Below are 10,998 nucleotides of genomic sequence, written 5' to 3' on the forward strand. Positions count from 1 at the left end.
ATTTCCGATGTTGACTAGTTGCGTCTGCTCTCTGCGAAGATTACCGAGCAACGTCTTACGTCACCAGAAGGGAACTCCGTTTTAGGTATGGTGAGGCAGTTGGATACAAATAAATGAATTGCTACAATTATAGAATTACTTGCATGACAAGTGTTAACAGTAAACTCTAGATATTTTATAAAATAATTACATACTCTAGCTCATATTTAAATATATCAGCATCAGGGCATAAGGTAAAAATCTTCCTGTTAAACGACAGCTTACACCTAAAGCATAAGTTACATATTTTTCTGGTTAAGGGGCGCAAGTATGGTCTTTTCCAGGTCATACTCCCTGATCTGCTGAGGTTTTAGTACTCCTTCAAGGAGCTGTAGATTCCCTCCTCAGACATTGCGATGAAGGTTATTGATTTTCCTTAGTACAACCCATTGTTAAAATCATTTGTTATATATTTATTAAATTAAACAGCCAAAATAATCAGTCCACCAGCACTGACAAGCTTTAATTTGCCACAGTAGAATTGCAAAACAGTTCATGTTTGAAATTACAGTTTGCCAATCTGTCCCACCCCACATTCATTGAGAGATGAACACAGAGTAAGGAGTAAGGATCACATAAATAGTCTTAAGTGCAGGTTAAGTTTTCAAAAGCCCAAACAAGTGCATGACCTTACATAGTTAATAGATGTTTAGTGATGTTATATCCGATGATAGCTTTCAATTCCTTTTCTGCTATTATAATCAGAGGATTAGGCACTTTGTACGCACTGTACAGCCCTGGCAATTTTCTTACATCCCCAGATCATCTTGTATCATTGGCAACAATTTCCACCCTTTACTAAACATTCCTGTACAAAGTGCAAAGGTCTTTAAATGAGCTTCAAATACCGCCAACAGAGTAAGTGTATTATGTAGAGAACAACTTAAGTTAATACAGTTTTCAGCAGTAGGCACTACTAACAGGCAATCAGTTGAATGTCTGTATCCACTGAATGGGTCAGCTGAATATATGGTGCAGTTTTATTGATATAAGACAGTGGGCTGTCATGTCTTTTCACTTTGCAATCGGAGGAGGTTTCATTCATAGCCAGCTGGATTTTTCCTCCTCAAATTTCTGTGGGTCAATGAAAGGCTTGTCGATGGACTTGATCATCAGTTCACCGCAGTAAACGCATTCGGATGCTATGATGTCATCAATGTCTGATTTTATCTGCTCGCGGCTTGTGCCTGCATTGCCCTTCCCCAGGCTGGATGTGTCTCCCTCGTCCTTGGGCAGCAGGCGGCTGCGTGACTTGGATGACTGGGTGGTTGAAGCCAGCTTTTTCTGCAGCTCCTCCAGACGGCTCTGTTTGTAGACCGACAGGTGAGGGGTCACTTCCTGGAAGGCATAAGAATAAAGGGACATGTCAGAATTATTACAACAGGAAAACTGTTTACTCATCTTATAAAGTATAATTACAGAATATGTGGCACATATTGACACTGGAAAAATTACTATGGATACGTTACCTGGAAGAGACAGTCATAGTGGAACATGTGTCCACACAGGAACAGATAGAAGGGCCTGTTAAGTAATGGAAAGTCACAAGAAGCACACTTTTCTTGGGAATCCACAACACCATATTTGTTCCTCATTTCCTGGATGTCTTCTCTGATGCGTTTAGCACTCTCTGTGGCCTCCTCCATTTCCTGCTTCAGCTCCTCGATGTGCTGGTTGTACTCTTCTAGGGAGCTGCAGATGGCCTCCTAAAACAATAAAGAGGATACAGTAGATTCATGTCAAGCAGTATCATAAAGGGATTGCACTAATGACACTTAGAAAAAGTAGTTGTGTTAATGTTATATTATTGATTATGTATATTTCTTATAAAAGTTAAAAACAGGAGAAAAGGAAATACCTTAAAATGGTCAATGGTTACAAAGTCTGGGAAGAATGGCAGGATGTCTTCAATCTTCAGCAGGTTGCAGCTGGACAGACAGTTCATGGCTTTCTTCACATCCTTCTCTTCCTGCACCACATGCCGGGCGATCTTCAGCCAAAGCTTCTTCCTCAGCTCCTCGTCATCCTCAGGCAGGTCTGCACATGATTTGGCCAAGTCTACATCTACCTGTGGACAATAAAAAAGTCTTGTAATAATCTGGATAATTATTGATACATTATTTTAAATATAAATGAATACATACTTGTAAAGCGAGATCCACTGCCTCCTCATACAGCTCCATAATCCTATAAACCAGGACACACGCGCGGAGGTAGCCATTTTCTGCACACAGCCTGAGGGCGTACTTCAGGTCATAGTGGATCTCGGAGGCGTGTGTCCCTGCCTGCTCCAGGTACCACAGCAGAGAGTCCGGCTTGTACTTGGCATAGAGCGACAGCAGGTAGTTGTGGATGGCCTCCTCCGTCACAGTCAGCTCGTACACACAGAACTCCATGTAGCGGATGGTTTCGTTGATCTGCTGGGTGCTGCCCATCTGGCTGTAGTTCATCAGAGCCGGGATGAGCTTCTTTGGGTCCAGCCGCTTGCCCATCTGAATCCACGCGTCTACAACTTTTTTGGGAATGTGCTGCATGAGGACTGGGCTGAACTTGTAAAAGAGCTTCTGATCGCAGTGCTTTGAGAGGACCTCCAGAGCGGCACTGTAGTCGTCATGTTGGCAGTAGTGCGATATGACTCTCTCGTAGTCCTGCATGACGACTGAGAAGTAAACCATGTCGTCCACATTGCCGTGGCTGGCCAGCAGGTCGTAGATGGTGCTGCGGTTGTTGTAGAGGCAGTCCTTGTGTTTGGAGTTGCTGAGGAAGCGGCGAAACTCCTCGCGTGTCTCCTGGAAGATGAGGATGTTACCGTCGCTCTCCAGCTGGCCGAGCCGGTTCAAGTAGAGCTCGGCTAGCCAGGTGACCAGCAGGGTGATCTGCGTTCTTTCACTCTGTTTTAAATTATTCAGCTTCTTCAGTAAGAACTCCTTCAGGGCTTCCTCTTGTTTGGCTTCGATGAACTTAAGCGCTATCTCTTCAAAGTAGTTCTGTGTCAGCGCGTAGCACTTAGCGCTCTCGATGTAGCGCTTGTTCTGGAAGCAGTGCTCGGCCTCCTTCGCCAGCACCATGTCCATGCACTCGGGCCGGTCGCGGCAGTACTCCTTGGCCAGATCGAATTTAGTCATGCTCATGTACATCTGCCAGACATCTCTGGCCTCGCGCTGGACGTGGTACCTGAAAACAGCCCGCTCAGTGTAGATCCACACCAAACCACCGATTGGGTCTTTGATCATCCTCTTGAGCGTTCCAAATTTATCTGGGAACACATCCTCATAGACCACCTGCCCGTTCAGGGTGCAGATGGCCTTAACTCGGTCATGAAGCAGCAGCAGGAAGTGAAACTGAGTCAAAACAATGGAGATGGGCTTGTTGACACTAAGATCAATGTCTGGCGTGTACTCCCATACCTGTGTTATTGTGGGAGAGGAGATAAATATGGAGAATATGAATGTGGAGTTTGAAACTCGACATTATTGAAGATCTGTAGATTGAAATACATTTTCATTAACAGACATTTACCTGCACATCACTCAGAAGGGAATCAAGCCTGATGTAGTCCAGCTGACCGTACAGAACTCCATTTCCCATCATCCAGGCGAACGCCTTAGGGGAGGTGCGAAGCTTTGAGGTGTAGAAGGTGATCTCGCTGTAGCCCATGTTGGCCGGGAACTCCTGGAAACTTGGCAGCAGGTCCTGGTTCTGGCTGAAGATGGAGCTGAAGCCCTGCTGCTCCGTCCCCTCGGCCACCTTCCCCACAAACTGGAACAGGCGTTTGCGGGTGGTGGCGATGATGAAATACTTGTTCTCCAGGCCTCGCTCCACCTCTAGGCAGCAGACTGGTGCAGGCTTCCCGTCCTCCTCCAGGGAGTGGACCTGTCTCAGGCAGAGGAAATGTTTTTGTCATGGGTCTAGATTACAGTAGTACGGACAAACCCAACATTATTAAAAAATAAGCTGATGACGCTGTCATGGTTTAGTTTTTTTTACTTTCAGGTGTTTTTATACACATCGTCCTCTGACCTGTCTGAAGAATTGATCTGGGTTGGTGTTGAACAGGCTGCCCTCAGTCGCAGAGATCTCAGCCTCAAAGATGATGCCTTGACTGGTGCCGACCAGGATGGGTCCCGTGTTGGTCTCGTTGCCCAGCAGCTTGTTCCAGCCTACGCTCTCGATGAGGTGGCCTCTCCAGCGGGACAGACTGCGCACCTTCTGCGTGTTCCTGTTGAGGTAGAGACACTCACTGGTGCTCAGGCTGATCAGCAGATGGGAGCCTGCAACGGGAAATTATGGAGGATGATAAAGCTGATGCGGTTGATAAGTCATAAGGATGACACTGCCACAGTAATCATATAATCTGGTGTTTTTCTTTAAGGGAGCAATTGGCCCCTGGTAAAAGCCGCTGTCGGTCAAAGCTGGTGTTCTCTATAATCGATAGAAGCAATAATATTTGAAATTGGCGCCATAGCTGTGGAGAAAGGGCCCATTGGAGAAACAGATAGCATCCTTCAAAGGCACAGAGCAAAATTGCATTTTTTTTTCCTACCTACCATAATGGCATTAGCTCCCCATAATAGCATGATAGGACTGACGTTGAAAATTGGCAAACTGGCTGTTTGAGGCCTGAGATGTTGCTGAAGCCTCGATCATTTATTATTTATCACACAGAAATGCTGACTGGATGAATTTTGCATTAATCCAAACTAAGTCATACTAGGCATACGTTTTGTTGCCGATATTCACATGTCATACCCCATGAATTACTACATAATACCAGGTAAAATGCTGTATACAGTGTACTTGATGGAAGAGAAAACCCTTATATCATGTAAAAATGAGGCAACTTCTAAATACAGCTCAGTGAAGAAAGAATACAATAAAAAAAAAGCTGTTTTCTCACCAGTAGGGTCCAGGAACAGTTTGTGAACTTTACTGTCATCTTTCCTTCCTAATTCAGTCTGATTAAGCTGATCAGGCTTGGCTAAATCAATCCTGTATAATAAAAGAGAACATGAAACAATCAGTATCAGCTCCTCAAACAACAGTTAACAACAGATGAGTAGTACTAATCACAGTGAAGGACAACCATCAAGTCAAACTAATCAAATCAAAACCATACAAACAATAGTGATGATTAACACAGTGTTTTCAGTGCTTATGATAGTGTTATTTGCCTCAACAGGGTGTCCTTTCCCAGACTCATGCATAGCTGATTGTTGCAGACTGCAAGATGGTTTATCTTCTCAGGCGGGGTAAAATCGATCCTCTGCTTGTTGAATATCGGCTTCTCTTCCTCCAGCCTCACGTTCACAAAGCCTGATGTTAGGATACAAGTACAACTTAATGTCAGTCAATAAAATTACCACAATGATAAAGCGTGTCTTTACATTCTTTAATTACATTATAACGTTAAATCATCCTTGCACACGGCGCATCTCCAGAGAGGTGGTCGACCTACCTGAATGTGTCAGCCCGATGTTGGCAGATGACAAGCGGCTGTGCTGCTGCGCAATTTGCGAGTTTTGCGAGTCCTCGTACTCGTCAAGAATTGAGGCCATGGTTTATTGTAGCTTATTTCACCTAATTTCACTTAATTCTCTACAAATAACAGAATACTGGCGAAGGAATAATCCTAAAACGACATGGCTAAACAGCAAGCTAACTAGCAATCACAACTTCCGCCCGTTAAGGGCACACAAGCGTTTATCTTCCCGATGCATGCGCCTAAATTGAGAAGCAAGATGCAGAATACAATAACGTATATGCAAAACACATAAGAATATATGAAATGTCAATCATTCATGCTATCATAACAACCGCTAGCTAAGCTTCCGACTACACAACACAGGGTGGACCCGGAGAATCAGGTGACACAGGAATCATGTGATCACATTTGATGTAGTGCGTGTCTTTGCCGCTAGGAGGCGCAGTTCATCCAAACTTTGAGTGAGTGGTTTGTTACAGGATGTTTACAATTTAGTATAACATACACAATAGTGTTATTTCATTTTATAATTGAATGCAAAGGCTATGTGTTTCATAGCTTTATATTAACCTATTGGTTTATGCTTATTTTAACAACTGTATCAGACTACATAATCAGACTTGAACTGATACAAAGATTAGACATATAATGACCAAAATAAATATAGATAAACAAAAAGCATCAAGCGAGGCCTTTTTATCTATTTGGCATATGCTCTCTTTCTTTCTTTTCTCGGTGGGAGTGTCTATGCAAATCACAACCTGTCTGATCACAAACCTGCCCTAAAAACCTCCCTCCCCACACATGTCGCCCGTCAGTCAGAACAGGATCCTCAGTCTGGTGGCATGCAAGAGACAGACTTCCTTAACCGACTATTCAGTAACCTACTACCTGTCCTCACAGTGAACACAAAGGAGGAGAGTCTGCAGTCAGAGGTTTAATGTGCAGCTCGTCATGCCACCTAACATGGATTATTTTTACCACGAGTCCCGAGTCCCTTCTGCTTGCGGGCTGACCCGGGAGGACGAGCTGGAGCCCGGGGTCATCAGCTGTATGCTGGTGGGAGACGGAGCTGTGGGGAAGACGAGCATGATAGTCAGCTACACCTCCAATGGATACCCGACAGAGTACCAGCAGACTGGCTTTGATGTTTTCTCCGGTAAGTTTTCATACAGTATTTTTTCATTAAATATTTTTCTAAAGTTACATGTTAACAATATTATTATAAGGAATGATTATAATAAAGAGTTGGTAAAGAATGGTGTAATTGCATAAATGCTGTGTTTGCTTTGGTTCAGTAGCCTACAGAGTTACTATAATATACTTATGTGTCATTGTTTACAAGTCAATATGCCATATCCTATAATAAATAGTTGAACAGTCTGGCTGCTATACTAATAGCACTTTATTGACTGCTGTTTGAAAGGCTTACATAGTTTAATATTTTAATTTGTGCATTCATGTTAGGTACTTTATGGGCAGGATTTTAATATTTGAAATGTGTTGCTTAAATAAAGTGAACTAAACTGATACTGATCTCTTGTTACAGGTCAGGTCCAAGTAGAAGGATCGCCAGTCAAAGTTCAGCTACTAGACACTGCTGGACAGGTAAGACTGTAATTCATTTAAGTTCTTATTAACAAGAAATTATGTTGACATATACCACGATATTATTTTAACTGGCTTTTTGTCTGTATTTAAGTTGTAGTCCTTAATTATCCTATTTTTTCAAGTGCTACTTTATCCATCAATCAAAATACGTAAAGTAAAAGCCAGGTCATTTATATGAGTAACAGATTTTTTGTTAATGATATCAGAGATGAACTATGAAGTTTCGAACTGTCACATCATTGCTTCATCCAATATGTCACTCAGTAGCAACATTTCACCATGTATTTCAATGCATGACTGATCTTTTCCTGACACTTCAGTGACTCAGTCTCTTTCACTCGACCATGTCTGCGCACCGTTTGATTGACACATCCTTTCTTTGTTTATCTTTGATTCAGGAGGAGTTTGATGAATTCAGGGCTCTGTCCTACGCCCACACGGATGTCTTCCTCCTGTGCTTCAGCATGGTCAACCCCACCTCATTTCACAACATCACCAAGAAGTGGGTTTCCGAAATCAGGGCCCATAACCCGTCCTCGCCCATCGTCCTTGTGGGGACCCAGTCGGACCTTTTGCTGGACGTGAACGTCCTCATCAACCTGGACCGATCTAACGTCAAGCCGATTCTGAGCTCTCGGGCCCGGAGCATGGCAGAGAAGATCAGGGCTACGGACTACATCGAGTGTTCGTCCCTCACGCAAAAGAACTTGAAGGAGGCGTTTGATGCGGCCATCTTTGCAGCCATTAAGAACAAAGCTCGCAAGACAAAAAAGAGGAGGTTCTCGGACAGGCGCACCAAAGCTTTCTCCAGGTGTAGCTGGAAGAAGTTCTTCTGCTTCATCTGAACTCATGAACAGACTTTTAACCCTGTGGGTTGTGGACAAAAATCTTTATTTATTTATACTTTTGCTTGATGCCACAGCTCCGATCTGTGACAGATAGACTCATTCCCTGTTGATTATTTGGCTTATTTTACTCTGGGATGCCAAATGGTGCATGGGAAACAAGACATTAGCACAGTGAGCATTGGGAACTAACATTTTTGGAGACAGCAGAGAGGATTCTGGGTCATTCTCAGTTTCAAAATAAGGATAGCTACATTCAAATGTTTGTTTATTCCACATCTTGCAGCATTAAAGTATGTGTATGCTTTGTTTGCACGACTGATGAGCCACATCAGAGAAAGGGGAAGTGAATTGAAGCTAAAGAACGCGAACATATCAACATACAGCCACGGAGAGAAAGGACAGGCCGTCATGTAAATGTAGTCAATTTGCATGCCGTGCTTTGCTTCAGACTGCAGCCTTTAATGCAAGTGTGAGAGAAACAGAAAGTGTCCGGGCTCTGTTTGAGCAGAAGGGCGTTAGCTGCTTCACTGTTGTGTTCTTGCTGTCTGGCTGCTCCGGCCTATTTATATGCAGCAGCTGCAAGTTCAGGTTGCAGTGCGAGATGCCACATTCTTACCTGCGTGTGAAAGCTCCCCTGGCTGGTATGTTGTGGTCTACAAGTTAATTAAGTGACAGTCGAATCACTGCTGAATCAAAGTTTCATTTCAGCTGAAATTCAAATGAGGATGAATTGTTGTAAAAGGTCAGACACAAATGTGTTTCCTACATCGAAATTCTCAGATTGACACAGGACCTTTTTTGTAAATCCTCTTGTCTGAGGAGGTTGCATGGGAGCTGTAATCATTGGCTTTTTGTCCCGTCCTCCCCATCAATCTGCATCTGTGAAAACCAACACTGCAGGAGTCTTGACTTCCACCCTGCAGACCCTCCCACCTGGCCTTTTTTATGCGCCCCCTCTTTGTTTGTATGCTCAATACACTCCTTATCTCCTGAATAGCCCAGTGTGCACAAAGATAGAGGACGCTGAACTGCCTCTGTTTGAATGTAAGTGTAAACTAGTACACTTTAAAAAGCCTTGTGTCTGTGATTTATGTGCAAAAGGTTGCAATATTTTGCCTCCCAGTGTAATGTTGTCTGCTGGAAATATAAGTCAGAGCCAGAGCTTTGCATTATTATGCTTCTTGTGGAAGTGAGCTAAACATTTGTGCTTATCTGTTTGTTAAAACAGGTCATATATGGAATATAAGATAAGACATGGATTTTAAATGCATGTATGTACTCCACAAACTATTTTTTGCTACATTTTGTATCCCTGTCATTAATCTGAATTAACCATCTCCATCTCTAACCTGTGTGTCTTTTTTACATGTTGGAGTGATGTGATGCAAATAAATGAAGTGCAAATTATACCCCTTGTGTTACCTGTATTTTTAGAATAGCCTGCCTGAACTGTTACCGTGCAATTCACAAACATAGTAGCGATTGCTTTACATCCAGGGAAGAGTTTGTAAAACAGCGAGGACTCTTCCCTGCAGGGAGTCTGACTAATCCTCCTCACCACTCCAGGTACTTTTCCTCAACCATCACTCCATCCAAGGATATGATAAGTAACCCCTTTGGCTTCCAGCCGAGTCTTAGGTCGACCAATTCTAATGCAATCCACATGACTGCTGATGGGGTTTAGCAGGGCCATGCTGTGACTGATGGCCGTGTCTGATTGTGCCGTTTTCCAAAAGACCAAAGAGTTGGGAGAGCGGCATTTAAAAGGGTGTGATTGAGTCAAATCAAATGATTGAGAATAAACAGTAGCAGTGTGCTGGCTTATCACAACATTGGAGTGTGCACATTGTTTATCAAACTTGACATCATCATTGACATTTGGCTACGATGAAAAACAGCATAAAGAGGCTACACGCTAAAATGTGCTTGTTTTTAGCTGGAGTTTGGTTAACAACACACAGGCGTGGATTTCTCAGTGTAGAAAAGTAGGTGAGCATGACAAGGAGAGCTATAAGGGCAGAGCAGAGAGGGATTATGTCGACCTGAAAACCCTGCACCTCATTTGTTCGGAGCAGGTTGGATGAGTCACAGATGAGGGAGAGGATAAAAAACATGCACTCATCCTAATACATCAGCAGTCTGTTTGCCATTAGTCAGAGCACCGTCCATCACGCAGTCATGTGTCAGGGGTCTGTTTGAACGGCTGTTATCAATGGGTTAAAGCGGGACATCCCTCGTCTCGGCCTGATGACCTCGTATGGAGAGGTCGCAGAGAGGAGCTGGTGTTTTGTTACCCGACACCGCTGACATAGCTGGACCCGTGATGAACTTTGATTTGACCCTCAGGGGGCAGGAAGTGCCTTTCTCAGGGCTATAGCTGAAGTGTAGCTATATGAGGGCTTAAAGCTACTTTTACCAACATCTTTGTACTAGCAGCTGATAAAATGACTTTGTATAATGTGAAAGGGTTAGCTTGTAGTTATGAACACACACACAATCCCCCATTCCCTTTTATCTTTCAAGTTGTTTTTCTTCTTTTATGTGGTGTAGCTTTACTGTTCAGCAGTTTAACTAACAAAGGTATAAAACCGTAGTTGGCGTTACCTGCCCTACCCACCTAGCAACAAAGGGCTAACAATTAACAGCTAGCTCTTGAGCTGCTAAAGAGCCGCATACAGAGTTAAAAGAGGAGTTAATATTGGACTTATATTCATTGGCTTGCTAGAAACCAGTCTCAAATTAATTCTTATGGTGCTCCATGTCAGCTTAATGCATAAGTTAGCAACTGTTAGCTAACATAATTGCCATATCAGCTTTCTTGGGTGATAATGTGTCTATGTCTTGTTAGCTAGCTACGATGCCTAAAGCTTGCTACTTAAACAGCTAATTAAGAAGGTTGATTGTGTTTCCCTGTCTACCGTCTACCTTAACCTGATCCTATAATAAGCTAACTTAAAGCATCATCCATGATGCTTAGCCTCAACCAATTCTCATCCTAGCCATAATCTAGCTACTATC

General features: G+C 43.2%; 2 protein-coding genes across 2 annotated transcripts; one reads left to right on the top strand and one right to left on the bottom strand.

Annotated features, from left to right (window-relative positions):
- Positions 1-476: 476 nt before the first annotated feature.
- Positions 477-5,867, bottom strand: vps18 (VPS18 core subunit of CORVET and HOPS complexes). Its single transcript, XM_069657778.1, has 9 exons — positions 5,495-5,867; positions 5,211-5,352; positions 4,937-5,028; positions 4,060-4,310; positions 3,559-3,912; positions 2,184-3,446; positions 1,898-2,107; positions 1,509-1,745; positions 477-1,377 (listed from the first exon to the last, which is right to left on the bottom strand). Exons 1-9 carry the CDS (start codon positions 5,592-5,594, stop codon positions 1,081-1,083), a joined length of 2,946 nt encoding a protein of 981 aa, XP_069513879.1. The 5' UTR covers positions 5,595-5,867; the 3' UTR covers positions 477-1,080.
- A 481-nt stretch (positions 5,868-6,348) lies between these two features.
- On the top strand, positions 6,349-9,389 carry rhov (ras homolog family member V). The gene is made up of 3 exons (XM_069657191.1): positions 6,349-6,680; positions 7,071-7,129; positions 7,531-9,389. The coding sequence occupies exons 1-3, from the start codon at positions 6,476-6,478 to the stop codon at positions 7,975-7,977; spliced, it is 711 nt and encodes a 236-aa protein (XP_069513292.1). The 5' UTR covers positions 6,349-6,475; the 3' UTR covers positions 7,978-9,389.
- The last annotated feature ends 1,609 nt before the right edge of the window (positions 9,390-10,998 follow it).

The sequence above is a fragment of the Semicossyphus pulcher genome, unplaced genomic scaffold (genome assembly GCF_022749685.1).
Source record: "Semicossyphus pulcher isolate SPU_LCO1_2020_fin unplaced genomic scaffold, fSemPul1.0.p SCAF_11, whole genome shotgun sequence".
Classification (NCBI taxonomy): domain Eukaryota; kingdom Metazoa; phylum Chordata; class Actinopteri; order Labriformes; family Labridae; genus Semicossyphus; species Semicossyphus pulcher.

What these genes read in the sequence shown, in the direction of transcription:
- vps18 (XM_069657778.1), bottom strand. Translation starts at nt 5,594, where the DNA reads ATGGCCTCAATTCTTGACGAGTACGAGGACTCGCAAAACTCGCAAATT. An exon ending in ACTGTTCCTGGACCCTACTG is followed by an intron (nt 4,311 to 4,936) that starts GTGAGAAAACAG and finishes TTCCCGTTGCAG; the next exon opens with GCTCCCATCTGCTGATCAGC. An exon ending in TAACCATTGACCATTTTAAG is followed by an intron (nt 1,746 to 1,897) that starts GTATTTCCTTTT and finishes TTATTGTTTTAG; the next exon opens with GAGGCCATCTGCAGCTCCCT.
- rhov (XM_069657191.1), top strand. Translation starts at nt 6,476, where the DNA reads ATGCCACCTAACATGGATTATTTTTACCACGAGTCCCGAGTCCCTTCT. An exon ending in TGGCTTTGATGTTTTCTCCG is followed by an intron (nt 6,681 to 7,070) that starts GTAAGTTTTCAT and finishes CTCTTGTTACAG; the next exon opens with GTCAGGTCCAAGTAGAAGGA. An exon ending in TACTAGACACTGCTGGACAG is followed by an intron (nt 7,130 to 7,530) that starts GTAAGACTGTAA and finishes TCTTTGATTCAG; the next exon opens with GAGGAGTTTGATGAATTCAG.